The 20,290-nt window shown below is 39.0% G+C and overlaps 2 protein-coding genes across 2 annotated transcripts in view; both read right to left on the bottom strand.

Moving 5' to 3' along the window:
• Window positions 1-553: 553 nt before the first annotated feature.
• On the bottom strand, window positions 554-4,421 carry zpd (zona pellucida glycoprotein d). The gene is made up of 10 exons (XM_014034047.1): window positions 4,081-4,421; window positions 3,953-3,998; window positions 3,776-3,883; window positions 2,776-2,984; window positions 2,541-2,698; window positions 2,357-2,471; window positions 1,279-1,406; window positions 1,008-1,191; window positions 816-921; window positions 554-725 (listed from the first exon to the last, which is right to left on the bottom strand). Exons 1-10 carry the CDS (start codon window positions 4,099-4,101, stop codon window positions 604-606), a joined length of 1,197 nt encoding a protein of 398 aa, XP_013889501.1. The 5' UTR covers window positions 4,102-4,421; the 3' UTR covers window positions 554-603.
• A 2,947-nt stretch (window positions 4,422-7,368) lies between these two features.
• The window catches only part of nup93 (nucleoporin 93), a gene marked incomplete at its 5' end in the record, with an annotated part of 26,335 nt that continues 13,413 nt past the window's right edge, over window positions 7,369-20,290 (bottom strand). Inside the window, 19 exon segments of the mRNA XM_014034035.1 lie at window positions 7,369-7,769; window positions 7,957-8,085; window positions 8,163-8,246; window positions 8,486-8,603; window positions 8,681-8,799; window positions 8,885-9,001; window positions 9,474-9,518; window positions 9,698-9,770; window positions 9,861-9,987; window positions 10,077-10,268; window positions 12,713-12,806; window positions 12,904-13,069; window positions 13,178-13,335; window positions 14,183-14,315; window positions 14,419-14,558; window positions 14,746-14,838; window positions 16,494-16,568; window positions 17,292-17,417; window positions 18,521-18,583. Coding sequence (XP_013889489.1) covers window positions 7,659-7,769; window positions 7,957-8,085; window positions 8,163-8,246; window positions 8,486-8,603; window positions 8,681-8,799; window positions 8,885-9,001; window positions 9,474-9,518; window positions 9,698-9,770; window positions 9,861-9,987; window positions 10,077-10,268; window positions 12,713-12,806; window positions 12,904-13,069; window positions 13,178-13,335; window positions 14,183-14,315; window positions 14,419-14,558; window positions 14,746-14,838; window positions 16,494-16,568; window positions 17,292-17,417; window positions 18,521-18,583 — 2,163 coding nt within the window. The 3' untranslated portion in view covers window positions 7,369-7,658.

Here is a 20,290-nt window from a genome sequence, read left to right as displayed (position 1 = left end):
GTTTTGTCAGATCAAATGCTTGCTCTTACAATTTACTTTTGCTACAGCCATTTAATTCTACATCCTCTATTGGCGAACAAACAGCATGACTAAACCACATTCAAAAAATTTAATTATTGTGGGTGGCATGTATAATTCTGTTTAGTCAAACCAAGCAGAGAGAAATAAAATTAGTTATTGAAAATAAGCCATTTTCAAATTGAAAGCAATGATATTTAGGAAGGTTGCCATAATAAAGTAGGAGGGCTTAGCCTGGATAAGACATTCAGATGGTTAGAGATATCCAAAACCACTACGAGGATATTAAGAGTGCTTTAACTTTTCCCCAATCATCGAGTGTGTTGCAAAGCTTGGAATCAAAGATCACCCTCAAACCCACAAAAACCAGCACTGATCCATAAGTTTGATCCTTCAGAAAAACCACAATGAGAYCCTGGGAGGAGTTTTTGTCCCAGAGACTTTAAATTAGAGTCATTTTAGAGAATCTGTSCAAACTCAGCAAGAGTTTCTAAATATGTCTAAAGTGACAAAAGAAAAAAAGAGGAAAGGYAGGTTTAAAGACTTTGTTAAAGTTTATTATTGCCACCAGCAGCAGCTTGRTCCTCAGAACTCGTCCATCTTTGTTATCCGCCTCTTGCCTGCTTTGGCCACGGTGATGAGGATGGCGAGGAAGAAGCACAGAGTCCAGACGCTGGCCACGGGCAGCACCACTGTGGTCAACATGCCTGAAAACGTGTCAGAGACGCAGTTTCCACATCAAATATCCTGAGARTGAAAGACTGATATCTGAGGGAGTGTAGACAGTAAATACTAACTGGACTGAGGTTTGTTTGGCATTTCAACCTTGATGGGTCCATAAGACAGGAGGCTGTGGTGAGGATATTCCCTCAACGCTTCCCTCTTCCTCACCGAGTTGCAGTTCTGTTGAGACATTTAGAAAAATCACTCAGATGCATCAAATATAAAAACACACATCAGGTTGATTGACAGCGTGTGGAGGAGCTGACAGGCAGGCAGGACTTCAGGTCGTCCAGCTCACACAGCTGCACGGTGCAGTGCAGGTAAAGCTCGTGAGGCTCGGTGATGAAGCGGAACATGTCGAAGCTGTAGCGGACGATTGAGCTCGCCCCGTTTTGTCCAGACGTCAGCTCGTTCACGTCCAGGAAGGAGACGGTGGAGTCGTCCACACAGCTGGAGGGAGGGGTGACAGAAAGCAGAGTTGTGAGGAGATTTATAAATAATAATTAAAAAAAAAAACAGACTAGAAGAGGTTCTGACCCGTCATGAATCAGACTGTGAGTCAGTCCCTTTGTAGAGTTGGGCTGGGGGGTCTGCGTGGCCCAACACTCGTCCACCCGCAGCAAGAAGTAATCTGCAGGCTCTGTCACAGACACCTCCACATACACCTTCAAAAAAAAAAAGATTTTACAAAATTACTGCTTTTCAAAACACAGATCAACCGATCCAACTCTAAACTCTCATCCTTTGATTTAGGTACATTAAAAAAAAACAGCAAAACGGATCTGATTCTGGATGGAGGACTTGAAACCAAAATGTTGAACTCAAATTCCCAGCATGCACCAGGGCAACCTTTGACTTTTCTCCAGGTTTGTTCCATTAATAAAAATCAGAACTTTTGTTTTTGCTTACCTTGGAGAAATAAAGCTTAATGAAATTCAGTTTCTCTACCCTTAAATAGGATTACAGCATTTTCTTTTCTTATAAACTTGACATTTCTAATTTCTCCACGACACTGAAATGAGTAAATAAACGTTAAAATTTTCTTCTACGTCGTGGTATTTGCTTGTTACACCTTTCCTTCTGACTGACAAGATTTTTTAACAGTTAAAACTGAATAATCACTCCGACCACCACCGTGTGCATTTTAGTTTAAAATCTGCACCAGTTTTCCCTCAAAAAGCCAGTTTTGATTAACTTAAAAATAAACACTTCATCTCATTTCTACAGCTGAGCACCGCTGAYAAACTGAGCTCTACCTGGTATTTCATGCATAAAAACAGCATTTTAACACATCCTCTTATAAACGTTGAAAATGTTGTGGCTGCCATCTTGAGTTATGAATTCTGCCACTTCCCGACAGAATTCCAGTTTAGATAAACGACTTAAAATTCCCACTTCCCAGTACAACTGAACCCCGTGCACCTCATTTGGATGCYATCGTTTTATGGATAAAATACTSAACATGCATTGTGGGAAATGTAGTTTATGGCTTTAATGCATCTTTGAAGCTTTCGTGGGCCACATACCATACTGTGGCAGAACACATTTGGCCCACAGGACTCGTGTTTGATAACGATATTTAAAAATGTTGACCTGGAGGCCAGTCTGGACCCACCTTGTCTCTAAGCTCAATGGTTGGAGTCACCATGTAGGCCTTCAGGTAMGTTTCATCTGAATACAACAACATCCGGATCGTGGCGTCCATCTCATTGATTTGCATCATCGTTTCACTGAGAGAAACCAAGAAATGTATTAAATAATTTAGTTTAAACTTAAAGAAACATTTATYCATTACTCACCTGGAAATGGGAAGAACCGGAAAAGGCAGACTGACTGTCCTGAGGTAAGGATAGACGCAGCTGAAGTCCATCTTCACCACCGGATCTCTGATGATGTTTCCAGAAACCTGAGGTTCTGACCGGACRCTCACAGAATAAAACAAGTGGGTCGAGTTTTTCTACAATAAATGAGACAAAACAAGTAAACCRGGCTGACATGAACCTTTGTATTAAAAAAGAAAAACTCCAGCTTCACCTTGAAGGGCTGGCCTCCACAGCTCAGGTACTTCTTTTTGGAAATCTTGAACATGTAATACGGGACGTTGTCAATAACTTCTCTCTGAGCGTGGCAGGCTTTGTTGGGCAGATGGAGGGACTCYAATGGCACTTTGAGGTGTGTGAAAAAGTCTTCAGTCGCTCTGATGGCCATGTAGTCTTTACCACACATCACTTTAAACTGGGCACCTGTCAGAAATTAACAGATTAAAGCTGTTGATTTGTCTGAACCCTAGACAGTAGGGTTACTGTGAAACAAGAGCTTTAAAAAGGTTATTTATAAGATTTTAAAAAGGTGACTCTTACAGTTTTAAAGTAATTCTCTATTAAAACTAATGAGATGCTGCAAACAGGAAAAAGAAAATAAACAGATTTCTGTGCTGGAAATAAAGAATTTAATGTTTGACCAGTTTAAACATCAGCTGATATTAAATGTGCTGAAAATACAAATGATAGTTTATTTTTTTAAATTGCTGCAAAAGAAAGGTAGGCAGTGATTTGATGTCCGTGTGTCCTGTTAGCAAAATATTCCAGTCACTTTGACAAGTTGGTTTTAGCCAAGAGTCATCAGATCTTCGCATAAAACTCAACTTGGTTTGTAAGAAAAATTATTTGAACATCTGGATGTCAACTCCATTCAAAATGGCCACCACAGATAAAAAAAAAGCAATCTTTCAATTGTCAAATTGTGCAGAAAAATCGTGATTTTAGCCACAAATGTTGAAAAACTCTAATAAATACAGGAAGATCATATGATTTTTACCAAATTAAGATCCAAGCACCAAATTGATGGACTTCCTGAACTGTTGCAATAATTTTCTGCACATAAATAATGTACTGAATGTAAAAAGAAAAAAAAAAGATTTAATAAAGTTTACTTTTAATAGCTCTAAAACGCAAATCCATGCTTAAATGCAAACTTGAGTCAAACTGATCATTAAGACAAAGAGAGAGAGGAAGATAAAGATATAAAGTTTTACTTTTGTCACACAGGTCTGAATAAAATCCGGGGGCACACTTGCAGCTCCTCTGGTCCTCAGACAGGACACATGTTGTGGGGTCGGTACAATGCTCCACACTGCAGATTCCTGCACAAAAACTAAATGTTGATTCAAAACACCAAAGATTAAAGCAACAATTAAATGACTAAAGCTCACCATCAACTCTGTTGCACATGAAGCCGAGGAAAAACACGAGGACCAGCTGGTTTTAAAAGATAAAAACCAACATTTTAACAACTTTTATTGTTTTTTTTTACATAACTTACATTAGTGTCTCCACTCACCTCGAAGCCTTTTCGGTTCATTTCAGTAAAAAAAATGGAAATATTTCAGACTGAATGTGAAGTCGACTGGGCCTCTCGCCTCCCCTCAGGTGCCTTTCTACACCTGCAGCTCTAATCAGAAACACCTGAGCTGTGATGACTCAGTCCCAAATTTATTTGGTGCCATTTCTGACATACTGAAATAAAATAATGAGAGATTTTTTTTTATTTTTAGACTCCAGACTTTATCTTAACTTGTTTGCAAAACATTAAAAAAATTTTAAATAATTCTGAATGACTTTTCTTTGTAAGCTGTTGCAAATTTTGAGTTGAAACATCCAGATATAAAAGTCCGGTGTTATTGTTAATCACTCCRTATTTATTTGTTTCTCTACAGAATAATAAAAATCACAACAGACAAGTTTCACCTGCTGAATTACTTATTTTTAAACCTAGTTGTAGTTTCACAAATTGTCCATTAGATGTCGCTATAATCAACTATTTACACTCAAAGAAATAGAACACACTTATCAAAAAAAAAATTGGAGTTTTTTTAATGTTCAGAAAATACAAAAATATAAACCAGAGCTCACACGTCTTTACAGTGATRAACATCTAAGAAAACTTTAAATCATCTTCATCTGCTGTTGTGTTGCCAAGAATATTACAGAGTATAAAAGCTGTTAGATCATTTTTCATGTTTTTTCTTGAGTTCAGGGAAATAAATGTCCTGAAGGGGAAGCCATATCGGCCACCATGTTGGTCTCTGAGCCAACTGGTCCCATCCTGAAGGCCTCAGACCCGATGGTCCTGCTCCTCAGACCATCTGCTTCAGATAAAACAGATCAGAGGCAAAAACTGGTTCTAAACACTGAATATTGACACCGGTTTGCAGTGGATTGTGCAAACTGGTAGTTTTCTGATGTAAAAAAAAAAATAATAATAATAATTTATTATTGTTTCTCTCTGGACTTTAATTTTCTGACCAGATGGAATTTATATTTTAAGTCAAAGCCCATTTTGGGCTATAAACAATAATAAATAGCTGTTATAAATAAATGGTCGGTTTAATTCTCATTTTTTTTAGTGCTTTGACAAAATATTTCATTTTTTAATTTAATTTATCTAGCATTTTCTGGAAAAAATGCAACATAACTGAGCACTGCATGATTTTGCTAAAATACACAGAGGAAAATGAGTTGTTAAAACAAAGTAAAATAAGTAAAACACAAGCTAAAAGCAACAAAATAGTAGCTAAACATAGCAAGACTGATGCTAAAATAGGATACCAGTGCCAGAAATGAACAAAATAATGCCAAAATTAGAAAAAAAGCAGCAAATCAAAGGTTTGAACTTAAAAACAGCAAAACAGTAGTTGAAAGGAGTAAAATGTTAGCTACGATTGAAAGAATAGTAGCTAAAGGCAGATAATTGGTAGCTAACAGTATGATTCCTGAAAGTTACAAAACAGTACCTAAAAGTAGCAGTAGCCAAAAGCTAAAAATGGCTGAGTAGCTAAGATGTTTTTTGAAGAAACTGGTATTTCAAAAATAATTTTAGGGAAATAATGTGTAAATAAAGTCAAATATTTAAAAAATATATATTTAAAAAATAATAAAGAGTTTTGATTTGATTTTCAGCATGAACGACACAAAACTAACCACTGAGGAAACATTATTTATTCACACATCAGTAGAGAGGACAGTGGTTACAGCATCTTCTCTGCAGCTTCCAGGCAGCAGGTCCAGTCTGGAGGTGAGTGATGCGGTGCCACCCTGGTGTTGTGAAATAGCCGGCTTCTAGGAGGTGTGTGTCATCGGCCTGATTCACAACACCAGCTGCAGCACACACACCTGACAGGCCGGCGTGTCCGCTGCAAAATCCTCACAGCAGCTTCAGCAGGCCCTAGTTTTTATATCTCATCTGTGCCGTCTGCAAAAACTGTCATTTTCAAACAGTCCAAACCCACAACATGATGAACTCTGGTTTAAAGGAACAAAAACAGGTAATAACCCAATTAAATATGGGTAAAATGACTGTACAAAAAGTTTTAACCACTGATTTCACCCTTTTTAATGTAAGCTGAGATTTGAAGCCCGCTCAGTGTTTCACGGCCCACATTGGAGTCCTGATCCAAACTTTGGGAACCTTTGAATATTAGAAAAGATGCTTCAGCTGTGTGCTCRACCTAAAAACGTCTGCAGCCAAAACAGGACAACAAAACACCATCTGTGTCTTCTCAGGCCAGACTGAGGGACAAAGTCAGGGCCAAAGACATAAAACAGAAAACGTCGCCAAAACTGAGTCTTCAGTTTTGATTTATTTGTAGATGTTTGACTGGAGTTATAACTGGTTTATAAACATCCTCAATAATTATGGACAAATTAGCACAGATTCTCTTAATTAGATCATCTCAATATTTGGTCTTTACAACCCAGATTAGGGTCCCAATCCCAATTTTGGGAACCAGAATCAGAGCTGGCTTCTTTCAAATAGCAAACAAGCCCTCAGGCTCGTAGCTGAGCTGAAACCAACCATCTGCCACAGAACCTGCAGCCTGCGGCCACTGGAGGACTGCATGGAGGACGTTCCTTCAGTTTCACCAGGAAACTCACAAATCCGGTTGACTTTGTCCGGCACATACTTGATTCTTCAGCTCTAAACCTTCTGAACACAAAGAGAAATGTCCTGACTGAAACATTAAAGGCACTCATTGAAACGTTATGAAGACAGCTCCAAATAAAACAAAACAAACAAAAACTACCAGGTGTTTGATTTTCAACAGAAACAGACGAAGTGACTAAAAAAAGGTTAAGAATGGTGGATGACCATGAAAGATCCATTTGGGGTGAAGAAGTATGACAGTTTTTATGTATCGGTTTAAATGAAGCAAATAAAAGTACTTTGTTTACACTGTGTGCATACCTGCATTTTAGAATATTATTTCAATAAATCTAGAAAAACCACCGGAGAAAACTCTTCAAACTGCATCAGTTAAGATGGCTCAAGATATATTTTATTTAATTTGTAGTTTGCAATGAGTACTAGTAATGTCAGGTCATATATACTCTTATTGTGAAAGGTACACCTTTCAAAGGAAATGGGTAAAATTTAAGAGTATGGGGACAAAAACGATAAGTTTTTTAATGATGGTGCGCAGAAACTAAAGATTTTATCTTATTTAAAGTTTAAAACTTTAAAACAAACGATTGCTGGAATATTTTGGCAGAATTTAACTACTTAATGTAAGTTTATCAATATCTGCAGTAAAATAAAGTAAAAAAAATATAAATTAAAAGTCAAATGGGATTTAACGTTTCAACGTAAAAAGGACAACTGAAAATATTGGTTTTTTATTCCAAAAATTTAAAAGATACAAACATGAAACAGAAATAAAAATAAAAAACAAACAAACAGATGAGAAGAACTCAGATGGATGAAAAACAAAACATTTGTAAAGATCGAGCTGAGGGCAGGAGCCTAAATCAAACTAAAAAACACAAAAGGGTTTGTGAATGACAGTCGTCAAAATCCAAGGATCTGCAGCGGGGTAGGGGTGTGTTTTGGTGTGTATGTGAGGTGTGTTTTGGGGTGTGTGGTCAGTTCATCAGCAGCTCCATTTGCACCAGTCTTGCGTTTGTGTCTCCGGCCATGTTGTAAGGAATCATGCCGGCGAAGGTGATCAGGGCTCTGGCCTGGCTGCGCAGTTGCTGTTTGAGGGGAAATTCAGGACAAAAGTTTATTTTTACATCATTTTATCATCACCGCTTCAAAAAGCTGAAGTATTATTTAGAAAACAGAAAATTACGCCTCTAAGAAATGAACTTTGAGTGCTTTAAACACAGGTTTTTGGCTCAGTAATTGAGCCGTTTCTTTTTCCTCGGCTCTAAAACCCACCGCGCCTCTGTCCTCTGTGGATCTTTGCGACCGTCCCGGCGTGCCCGCCGGTGCTCCCTTCAAACGTTTATACTGCGTGAAGAGGATGTTCATGGTGGCCAACAGAACCTCAGACAAGTTGTGACGCACCTGGACACAGAAACATACATTTGTTAAAAACCAACCTTTTGTGTTTAAAAAATAAATAAATAAAAACTTGATGGCACCTCGTCACTGAAGTTCCTAAAAGCTGCGACTCTCTCCTCCACGCTGTCCTGACTGAGAGGAAGCAGCTTTAAACGCTCCATCACCTGCAAACGAAGAAAAATAGAATTAATCGTAAATCATTTTTCCATTAAATTCTCTTAACACCAGGACAAAAATTTATTCAAGATGGCCGCCACCGCTAATAGACTTTAGCTAACACAAACATTGCTACAACTCAATCAGTTTCATAGATATGGATCTAAAATTTGAGAGTCATGACATCATTTATGTTTGCAGCTCTGACTCGTATCGTTTCACATGATGAGGTGAKCTTAAAACTCACGTCGCAGGCGCGGTCCACGTGACCCGCGTGGTACTCGTCGAAGAATGTCATCAGGTCTAAAAGCAGGTARAAGGTGCTGTTAACGGTCTTCTCCGCTGCCACTCCCTGAGAGCGGTACCTGCAGTGGAAAACACAAAGRGTGAGTCTCAGCACATCTGTTTGGACCTGAGTTTGTTYGTTTCCTGTGTTTTTGACCTCTCAGCCGTCGCCGTCGCCATGTTCTTCAGCCTCTCTTTGTTGGACTGCGGCGCGCTGACCTGAGCGATGACCGGACTCAGCAGCCTGTTCATCAGCTCCAGCACCTTATCGGGGTTCTGTGCAGCACAGGGAAAGGAGAGAGGCAGCGGGAGAATTCAGCAGCTTTTTGAAGGTTTTGCTGGACGAGCGAGCTGCACTCACCTTGGCCAGCTCGTAGAGTCTGACCGCCTCCTCAAACAAGCCTTTGTTCTCCGCCTCCAGAGCCACTTTGCTGATGATCGCTCTGGTGTCGCCGGCAAACTTATCTATGACGCCCGGCTAGAAAGAAGATCAGAACAAACCTAAGGCTTAGATATACTTTTTTATTTTAAGGATATCTGCGAACAGCAGGAACAAGAAGATTCATGAGATATCAAAGTCAYATCATATGAAAAAGGGATTTTTTTAAAATAAAAATGAGTAATTTACCACAATCCTTCCTGAAGTCTGAATGTRCTACAAAGTTAAGCAACACTTTTTATTTTACTGTTTAAACAGTGAAGTCTTCAATCAGAGGAGTGTGTAGGCAGACGTTCAGAGACCTGCTGTGGGTGGGATGAAACGTTCGCTGATGTAAATGTAAAGGGACAAAAACAGCCTCAAACATCACGCCGGGCCGAGTGCTGCCGGCACAGCAAGAAAYGACGGACGCACGGCTAACAAAGGCGCTAACGTGTCGTGTTCTAATGTGACGCACCCGAGTGGAGACGTGTTGGAGCGACTGAAACTGGCAGAAAAGAAAAACTCTTACCTTCCTACTTCCATCCTTCTCCAGTCTTCCTAACAGCATGTCAAACTGCAGGAAAGACAGTAAAACACATCAAAAACATCCAAAGTTCACTAAAATATCAGACAAATGCATGCATTCGTGCTGTAAACTACATTCAAATATTAATCATTTAGTACGTCTGGCTCATGTTTAGATGATTCAACTCTGCACAGAAACCTGATAAACGCAGCAGAATGCTCACTCACCTCTCGACTCTCAATAACCAGCTCGCTGACGCACCTCATGAACATGTTTTCTCCCTGGCTGTCTTTCTCACTGCTGCAGAACGAGGCGACATTTATCAGAATCATCAGTTAAAACAAGCGTCTGATGAAAGGGGCGTCGCCCTGAGACTGTAGGACGAGTTACCGCAGGAAGTAGAAGTACTGCAGAGCCTCTCTTGGGTCCGTGGACTCAAACTTGCGGGTGTACAGCATGAGCAGGCGGATGAAGTTGAGGCGCCGCACCATCGGGGGGTCGCCGGGCTCCTGACTCACTGCGGAGATCGGGGTGGAAAAGTTTGAGTCGTCTGACCGGAGAGCACAGATCTGCTTCTAAAAACGAAAAACAGCCGACGGCACTCACGCAGCTGAGCGCTCTGACCGGACGACTTCAGCAGCAGCTGCAGCTCGTACAGCACCAAGGCCACGTGCACAGCGTGGCTGCGGAGCCTCTCCACACGGAACAGGAACGCCACGGCTGCCTCGAACTGAGCCGTCAGGAACAACACCTGGAAGTACAGGAAGGGATGCTGGATCGCTGAGAAGTGGGACTCACCTGTCGGACGAGAAGTTGGGAGAAAACGGGCATTAGAGAAGAAAAAAAAGGAGTCAAAGAGACGCYGTTTTAATGGACTTATTGACACCTGCAGCTTCGTTTGCAAAGTTGAACACTACAGCTCCACTCAGGGTAATAATACACTCTTACTCTTACTTAGGTCTAAAATATAAAATAATAAGAATAAAAGGTTTGGATACAAMTTAATTATCAATAAAGCGCACAATATAGGAAAAACTGCAATAAAAACTATTAAAAATCAACTGCTTGGGTCAAAAAGATAAATAAATGTTGATCTAAAGAGGCAGATATTAAAAAAAGATGATTCTGTTGAAGCTTTTGACCCAGTTCACCCAAACTCTGTACACATCTTATCAACGTTTTCCAGAAGAAATTAAAATATATATATATTTTGTCGGGCACAGGTACTTAGTCATCAAGTTTACTTTTTAATTATAATTCTTAATCCTCTTGTTGGTTAGAAGTTTGACAGGGTGGACCATGTCAGCCATTTTACAGCCTTATCTCAGACTTGCAGCATTTTAGTTCAAAAAGCACGAGAGCACATGGAGGCAGGATGGAGAGAGGGAGAGAGGGAGTGATGAGGAGAAGAAAAAGGATGAAGGAGGCAATAGAAAAGTGTGTGTGTGGGAGGGGGGCTGCAGCTGAGTATGCAAACAAGAAATGACAAAGAACAAATATATATGCAAGAGGAGAGCTTTAAGGAGGACAAAAATCAGTGGGAGGAAAGAAGTATGATGAGAAAGAGGGATGAGAGATAAAAGGAGAGGACAAACGAGTGGCAGAGACACAGAGCAGATGAGGCTGCTGAGCGCCGGCAGAGTGTGTAAAGAAATTAAGATAGGTTTTCTGGGCTTTGTGTCCTGCTGCGAAGCAAAATGGAGGACAACAAGGAACACTGCAGCAAACAACGGAGGGAGGCGAGCAGCACGCAGTGAGGCTCTGGGCTCCACTTCCCACAGAGCAGYGAGAGCGGGAGAGGCCGCGTCAGGAAGGTCTTATCTAAACCAGGCAGCGGTGGCCCACAGAAAGAGCAACACTCGGGAGAAAACTCTGAATTATTTCGGTCTCCAGGAGGGGAAGGTCACATGCTCCTGCTTTACAAATTCTTCTCTGTCTGACTGAGCAATGTTTGGGTTTCACTTTTACTGGTTTTTATAATTCAGAAATAAAAAAATACAATAAATCAGATTCTTTAGTGGTTTTTGTGACGAGCATCTTCATCTCCAACATTAACATTGTTGAGGAGATACCAGGTCCGTGCCTTTATTTATTTTCAGCTTAACATTTCTTGCTTTCGGAAAATCAAGGTCACTGCAATTCTTGGAGAGATCAGGGGCGCAGCGTGATGCAGCCAGGGACAGTCGGAGAGTTTGACCTAGTTTGTTTCGAGCCTGCAGAGTCCTTACAGGGGCCAATTCTCCTCATCCATTCTCAGTTTCCACGACTTTAAAACGGCAGGAAATTACAAATATTGTGAGGAATAAATCCAATTTGGACCTCTACAGGATTCTGCAGCATCTCCAAGAAAGAAACGACACCCGGATGGTAAAAGATGAGCAACTGTTGCAGCAGTTTACAGGGTTCCTGCCTTTTATGCAAAACTACAACACAAAAAGATTTGAAGATCAGCTCTACTGTTCATCCCATGAATGCATGTTCCTTACAAATGTGGCACCATTAAAAAAAGGGAAATTAACAGGATTTTTATCAGTATATGATTTATTGCCAATATCACATTTTAAGGTTGGACGGCCTTATAAATGTTGTATTCAATATTTGTAACGTATTAGCTGTGATTAGCAATGGTAAGGCAAAAGATGCTAACTGACGGTTCAAAGTCTTGTCCACGTGCAACGTTTGGTTTCCAGAAGGTCTTACAGAATGGAAAAAATATATATTATTCGAGACATGATTTGGAAAACATTTCCAGGTTTTATCTTCCATTTCTTATGTGGCCAAGTTGTAGCATAGTTAGCATAGACAGTTAGCTGTGTCAAAATGCCTCCTGTTAAGATAAAATTCAGATTTTTGTCTTGGTGTTAAATTATTCATTCAGTATTTATGTTCAGACACTTTATAATCAATATCTCATCACAAAAAAAAGAATTAAGAGTTTTTTTAAAAAAAAGTTCTTTTTTTCCTCTCAACATTTGTTTAAAACAACTCAAATATACAAAGAACTCATCATCAATTATTATCTGCCATTGTCAGTTTAAGTTAAACATTTCCCTTCATTTAATTTGTATTAGATAATATTTTGTGCTAAGATAAAAAAAACAAGAGAAAAATATGCAAATATATCATCTTAAATAATTTGTGAAAAATATAGTGGATCCTACAGATCAATAGAAAATAGAAAGAATTGCACAGAGTGGTGTTTGAGGTTTTATTATACCTGTGGTAATAAAGAAATAACGTACCGTAGTCTTCCAGCAGCTGCTTCTGTAGCTGAGGCAGAGTGAGTCTGTCCTGAGGAGAGCTGCTGCTGTCGTCATCAAAACACACCTGGTTCAACTGCAGAAGACAACAATTAAATAAATAAATAAAAAAGAAGGGCTGCCGACAGGGCTACTGTTGGGAGGAAAATAAGGACTCAAATAAAAATCTGTACCTTAAGCCAGAGGTAGTCTTCGGTTTTATCCGCCACCTCTCCGTGATTATCGTTGACGTCGCACTTCCCGATCAGACAGTAAACGGCTCTTTTGTAGGGATCGGCGCAGTTCCTCAGCGCTCGGCGGTAGTGAAGGCGAAGTTTGTTCTCCGAAGTCGGGGAAAGCCTACGGGAACGAGAAGAGACGTTTTTAACCCTCGTGGTTAAAAACAGACAAACGAACAAAAAAACAACAAAAAAAAAAAAAAAAAAGAAGAACCTGAGTGGTCCTCACCGTTTTTCAGGGCTGTTCATGTACTCCTGAAACCAGGTCTTAAAGTCTCCCAGCTGGTGGTGCACCCGGTTCACCACCTGCATGGCTGCGTTCAGGTCTCCACAACGCAGGCAGTAGTAGATTACAGCCCACACCGGGTGGCCTTTTATCTCACCATCCTGTACACGTTTAGTAGAAAACATTAAAAATATATATTCTGTGCTACAATATCTGTAACAAAATGTCCAAACTGCTACTCATTATTCACTCGGTTTAGTTCATTTTAATACATGTAATGAGAATATGTTAAAAAAAACACACACACACAAACTTTAATCATTTAAAAAAGCCTCCAGAGATGGTTTAGTTTCTTGATCCAAGCAATTAATAAGGCGAAGTCTAAATTTCAAATACTGATTTAATCGTGATCTAATCGTTCTGATGAACTAATTAGGTCTCAGGTCCGGGCTGTAAATATTAATTTATTTTATCGGTGTGGATCAGGGAACTTAAAAAAGCAAGCTTGTATTTAAACAGACTTTTTGCTGGTTATTTATTTATATTTTTCTTTATTATATTTTCTTTATTTAACCAAGAACGTCTTTTTTAAGGAAGACCTGGCCAAGATAGGCCCAAAAATTGGTTGAATGCAAAGCCAAATATTTAAATTAAGGGTTCCCAAATGAAGGACCAGAGTCTGGATCCAGATCAATTGTATACTTGAACACGCTTTCCTGTGTTTATGAGAGCACATTTTAGAAGGCCCATTTTTTCTAAAATCTACAATTATTTGTTTTAAACTGTGCAGCTTTTTAAAAACGTCCATAAATTAATTTTAGGTGGCATTGGTTTTTTAAATATTTACAGTAATTCTCATGCCTGGCTCCTGGTTTCTCACTGGTTTAAAGTATGGTGTGTGAAGAAAACTAGTATGGCTGTCACAAATTATTTTAAATAATATATATATTTCTTTAGTGAATTTTAATTGAAGTCCTGTGATTTAAACTGTGAATGCGTGTCACCTACCTGCATGCCAGGTAGAGGGCCCGGCAGCTTGATGTTGAGGAAGCTGTGGACCAGTTGGTACGTTCCAGGCACACCTCCGAGCTGGGCCTGATGAAGGTTCCCAAAGACCGTTCCCATTGTGTGATTTTTATATCTGCAAGAACAGAGCTGCATTTTAGACTGATGAATACTCATCACCTGCATCTAACATAAAACATAAAAAATAAATTGAAATGAATCAAAATGAGGTCGGTTACCTGCTCTCCAGGAAGGTGAGCGCCTGACGCACGAAGGCCATCTGCATTTCAACAGAAGTGCGACTCTTCAGGGTGTCTTTGGCCGGAACCAGCAACACGTCCGTCATCTGTTTCACCATCAGCCACAACTCMGACACGTTCTGGAGGACGGAGAGCAGGCAACTCGTGAGGTAATTTTCATGTGCGGAAAAGTTTTTAATTTTTGTTCATCTGAATATTTCAAAAACTATAAACACTGTGCAGGTTTATTTGTGCAAATGTGTCTTTTTTTTCCAGGCATTTACTGTAATAGCATGGTTTTTATTGAAGTATAATTTGTGTTCTTACCTTGTCATCAAAGCTTTCAGCAACTGAAGCTAATAAATCCCCCAGATTAGGCCGAATGTGTCCATTAACGATCTTCTCGTTGAAAATATAAATCTGAAGAAAAAAAATTAATGTTTCGTTTTTAAGATTTATTTTAGGAGGATTTTGTCCTTCAAAGGCTACGACCACCGAGTGAAATGTTTGGCAATAAAAAACAGCARAAACAGAATCAAAACGTTAAAGAGGTCGTCGAAGAGGATAACAAAGATGAGACAGATGACACCGCACGCGATGTGGCGACACATTGTCTGCAGTTAAAGCTCTGCGTCACTCGGCAGATCCGAAATGTTCACAGAGGCAAAAAACAGAAGGTCAGACAGGATGATGAGGCCAAAACGGATCAATATCTTTGATCTGCTGCTTCCTGGCCTGGTTTCAACCAAATGACCGGGCCAGCGGCATCAAATAGTCAACTTGCTTTCAAGTTAAACCAATTTAAACAAAGTCGACTTGACTGACGCACTTTGTTTAGAATAATCATGATTCCACAAWGGTATTTTGGAAGTTAACGAGAAATTTACTCCAATCAATAAAAGCTACTGTATCAGTTAAATAAGCTACTAGTTTTACTGTTGGATTTCAATATTTATTATTAGCTAAAATGTAAACATTATGTGCTAATAAGCAGCACAGTTTTGATAATCCACTAATAGTGAAGCTAACATTTCAGTCTTTTTGCTAACTTCAGAAACACAGACTAACTGGCTTTCGCTACATTTGTTTCTGCTAACTTTACGTCCGCTGCCTCATGTGTTATGCACCTTGTGTGATCATGTAGTATCTTTAGCATTTCAAGCTAATCCACTAACAGCTAACAGTGCAGCTAACGATTTGTTTAGCGTATTAGTGTTTTGGCTACCTTTGAAAACTCTTAGCGGACCAGTTAGTGTCCACTTCATTTGGTTCAGCTAATGCAGCGCTGCACATCTGCGTCAAGCGCCTTGTGAGYGCATGTAGCATCTTTAACATTTCACGCTAATCCACTAACGGCTAACAGAACCGCTAACTTTTTGTTTAAAGGGTTAGCGTTTTGGTTTTTTTTGGAAGCCATTAGGAGACCAATTAGCTCCTGATAAATCTTGTTCTTCAAATGAAAACAAAAACATCTAACCCCTCACACATGTAGCGCCGCACGTGTTTGTCATACGCCTTTGTGTGTGGAGTCACATTTTAGCATTTTATGCTAACAGCTAATAGTGAAGCTAACTTTTCTTTTGCCTTTGGAAAAAACATTAGCAGACCAATTAGCATCCACTAAATTTGGTTCTGCTAAYTTTAAGCCTGCTAACAAAAACAAAAGCATCTATTCCCTCACACACACACATCGCAACAAGCTTGTGTCGTGCATTTTGTGTGTAGCATATTTATCATTTTACATGTGCACCTAAATTAGTATTTCAGTTAGTTTTTAACTAATATTCAGATGTTTCTGTGGATACCACRCACTTCTATGCTTAAACGACAGGTCTTGAGTTAGTGATTTTCAGTTAGCATTAGCTTCTTCTGATTCTCAACTTTTTAGTGGTTTAGCATTTGCAAAGCTAAATTAATTGTTAGCGCTAAGTAGAAAAATATTCATAAAACACAACAACTCTAAGATAAAGAGTAAAATTGTTTTGCAAGAGAAACCTAACCTAGAGAAAGCTAGTTTTATGCCCTGATTTGAAATTTTTATGTGCATGAAAACAATCAGCCTGATGCTGACTCACCTGTCGACCATAAGCCACCTCCACACTGTCCAAAGCGCTCCTTCCTGGAGCTGTCACTTCACTCACAAAGCTTGGCTGTAACACACCAAGAGCCCACAGAAAAAGAAAAAAAACAACCTTTAAAGCAYCACAAACAGCAGACACGTCAATCATCTGAGGCCAATAAATCAGTCTGACAAGTCCTCTATTCATGCTCTAGATTTTTGTCATTTAAGAATCCTTCCAGTCCAGATAGYCGGTCAAACAGTCCAGAGGGTTTATATGCGCTTTACCCAATGAATGCTGGGATATGCTCAGGATGACACACAAACAAAGACCTATTTTACATAAAATGATGTTAAAAATAGCATCARTGATTCTTAGATCAGACCGCTATTTTTGGTCTAAGAGTACGCGCTGTCAAGAAGTCAGCTAAGAGGATTGAAATTAGATTTTAAGATGACATAATTAGTCCAAGAAAAGTTAAAATATAACACAAAATAGATGCTTTTCTTCAGTGAGTGAATTAATCATTTGTAAACAGTTTAGTCGTTAAAATGAGATCATGATTAAACTTTTAGAGACATCCAAGCAGTGTAATATATGGTTTTGTAATTTTTTTTGTCCCGTTGTGATAAATCTCTCATTGATTTGATTTATTTATTTAACAGGAAAAGATTATTAAAAATCAAGCCTGACTCAGCATAATTGCTGTTTTACAGCAGGTTCCTGTTCTGCATCACATAAAACACTCAGAATTACAGCATCACAATCACATCATTATTATTACACCATAGACACAAAGACAAACAAGCATACCACATCTTGGCTGAAGTCCAGAGCATCTTCTCCGGCTCCGATTAGAGTGTGAAGAACTCTCTGCTTCACCTGCTCCCACTGAACCAGCATGGACTCACGGTGGTACTCCTCAGCCAGCAGGAACGTCTGAGCATGTGAAAGCAGGGGGGACAGGGCAACCTTTTACACACATCTATTACAGCGGAAAGGGTCAGACCCTCACTGTGAGGTGCTGAAACTCAGCTGGGTCGACGGTTCAACCTCTGACCTCCACGGATCGTGGATCTCAGGCTCATCCATCATTTATCTCCTGTTTGCAGGCTTTTTACTTCATTTGAATAATTTACACCAACTCTAATCATCTATATAACGTCTACGTTGAAGCAGAAGTGCATGGATATTTTAGAGACACAAATCAGATTTAGCACCAGAACTATCAAGACCTGGTTTAGTCTATTTTAACTGTCCACAGAGACTCAAAAGTGAGATAATTGGAGCACGAGATAATTGAATCTCCAGCTCGGGGAGACGTAGATCTAGACTGCAGACATTATTTTACTGCATTAACCCGATGCCTGGAAATCCACATTTTAAACAAATCAGAGTTTCCGACAAAAATTCCAGAGATAAATAAGAGAAAATCAGAAAAAGGCATTTTTTACATGAAGATGACCATAGGTTATATTACATTTAAAATTGAAAAAAACAGAGGAAGTCTCATAAAATSTGCTTAAACTGAAATTATATTTATAAAATCGTAGGTGGATATACAAAAAAAAAGAAAAGAAAATCTGCAAAATCATCCAGCATCAGCATTCTCTCCTTAACTCCTGAGTGCGTTTTGTTTCCACCCTTGCGCGCACGTCCTGCTTCCTCTCTCGGGGAGCAGAAAGATAATGGGATTGGCAGCTAATTAAACTCGGGGCCTATTAGCTCTGCACATCAGGGAGGCTGTTTCAAAATCATTCCCCCAAAGGTTCACACCAGAAGGACTTCCAGATCACAGCCAGCACAGATTCCTAAAATTTAGCTTGTTAGGTGTTGAAGTGCTAATCTTTATAAGCACTACGGAGTCGAAAACTCGTGACTTTAGGAAAAGTAAAACGAGGATGCAGAGAATCCCTCGACTGTTAAGACTAATTACTCCATTCTGATCTTGTTTTTGTCCTGGAGATCAGGAATCAGAGAACACGGTCTTTGTTTTTTGTATTTTGTGAAAAGAGAAGTAATCAGACTTGGCAGATACTGACCCGGCGGCGAGACTCTTCGATGGCTGACAGGAGGGCGTTGTCCCTCTCGTTCTTCAAGAAGCCCTGTGAACGAGACGGAAGCGAACAGAAGATGAGACGAGCAGATGAAAACCAGATGTTCAGATTATTTTAGACAAAATAAAACAGAGTTCCTGTGAGACGATCATCAACTCATCTGGAGATAAAAAAAAAAACTCAATTGGTTTTTCCCTTTCTATGTCGCTAAAGTTTAGTTTCTATTTAATATACAGAATTAGATGCAAACGGTGCTTTTAGCAGACAGTTTATGAGACAGCAATAAGCAGAGGAGCCATTTTGTGTCAACTTAAAATGGCTATTAGAGCATAAAGCCCCACCTTTGTTCTCTTTCTGTGATAAAGCTATTTCTTTTTTAAAATCACCTTGTGAAAGTTTAGAATTTATACGTTCTCCTTGAGCAAAATTATCACTAATCTGTAGATTTGTAACAAATGAATAGAAATACTATTTCAAAAATTTCAATGAAGGTACAAAATTAGAAAAACATGAAACTAAATTTTAGATAAAGAAGCCATTGAGTAGGTCTGACTTACTTTCTGTAACTAAAACATAAAAAAACAGTAAATGTTTCAAGAAATAAATACTAATGCCATCTTAAACAGCTTCTTTTTAACATTAAAACTTTTTACAGTGAAAATGATGAAACCTACAAATTCCCACGGCGACTATCAATTATCAAAGCTGCAGCTGTCTTGTTTTGTTTCCATTAAATAATTGATTGAACAACCCTTTTTTTTATAAATACATGAGCACTTCACTGTGAAAACCCTGTAACAAGAAAAAAAACTTAATTTAACACTTACAATGATTTTTTTACATGTAGGTCAGCAACCCTGCTCAAATTTAAATGGCCATAATTATCATTTTTAAGTGTTTTTTTAAATATTTAAAATTACAAACCATTTGTCACCATCATTCTTTGCTCTTATAGGATCGATAAGTTAAAGCACCAGGTGAGACACTTTGACTTTCCCAAAGCCCTCCAGGGATTTCGCAGCTCTGCTGGGGGAGGCGTTGCTCTCGTCTATCCTCGTTTTTAATCTCCTCTCCCATGAGCCTCTGCTGCTGCGCCCACTTTACTCCCATTTTTATCTCACAGCTTTTCGACTTCACCTTTTTTCTCTCTCTCTAATCCTCCCAAACACTCCCATTTGCTTCAGCTGATAAACTGAAAGCAAACGGAAGCACAAAATTTAACATTTACAGTAACTGTCTGAAAYTGTCCAAATTAAAGCACCAAAAACTACGATTCATCGGTTTTAGAAAGTGTGAAACAAGTACCTTCAATATGTTACTAAAGACGCCCTTACCAGACAAAAACCTAAAATAATAATAATAAAAGATAAAGTAATCAATTACGCCTACACATGCTGATGCACCCTGGGGTTTTCCAGAGAAAGCCATCTGTTGTTGTGAAACAGTTACTACAGTAGCAGACTGAACAGAATATAAACGTACGCAACAAATCGTCACTTTTTGTCTTTAGTGCATCTACAAACAATTAGAATACTTTTTTCCTGAAAGTTTATTGAATCTTTTTCCTTAAATAAAACATAAAAAATAAATGTATAAAAAATGTTAAGTGAGTAGGTGATGTTATTGCGATCAGGCCAGGATTAATGCTGTTCTCAGTCCACCGTACCGTGAGGAAGGCATCAGATTTCCCCAAATTTATTAAGATTTTTTGTCGTGTTTGATAAATGTTGCCGGCTTCCTGTCACTGTTTATATA

Source organism: Austrofundulus limnaeus, unplaced genomic scaffold (genome assembly GCF_001266775.1).
Source record: "Austrofundulus limnaeus strain Quisiro unplaced genomic scaffold, Austrofundulus_limnaeus-1.0 Scaffold7, whole genome shotgun sequence".
NCBI lineage: Eukaryota > Metazoa > Chordata > Actinopteri > Cyprinodontiformes > Rivulidae > Austrofundulus > Austrofundulus limnaeus.
This window is presented reverse-complemented; position numbering and strand designations above follow the sequence as displayed.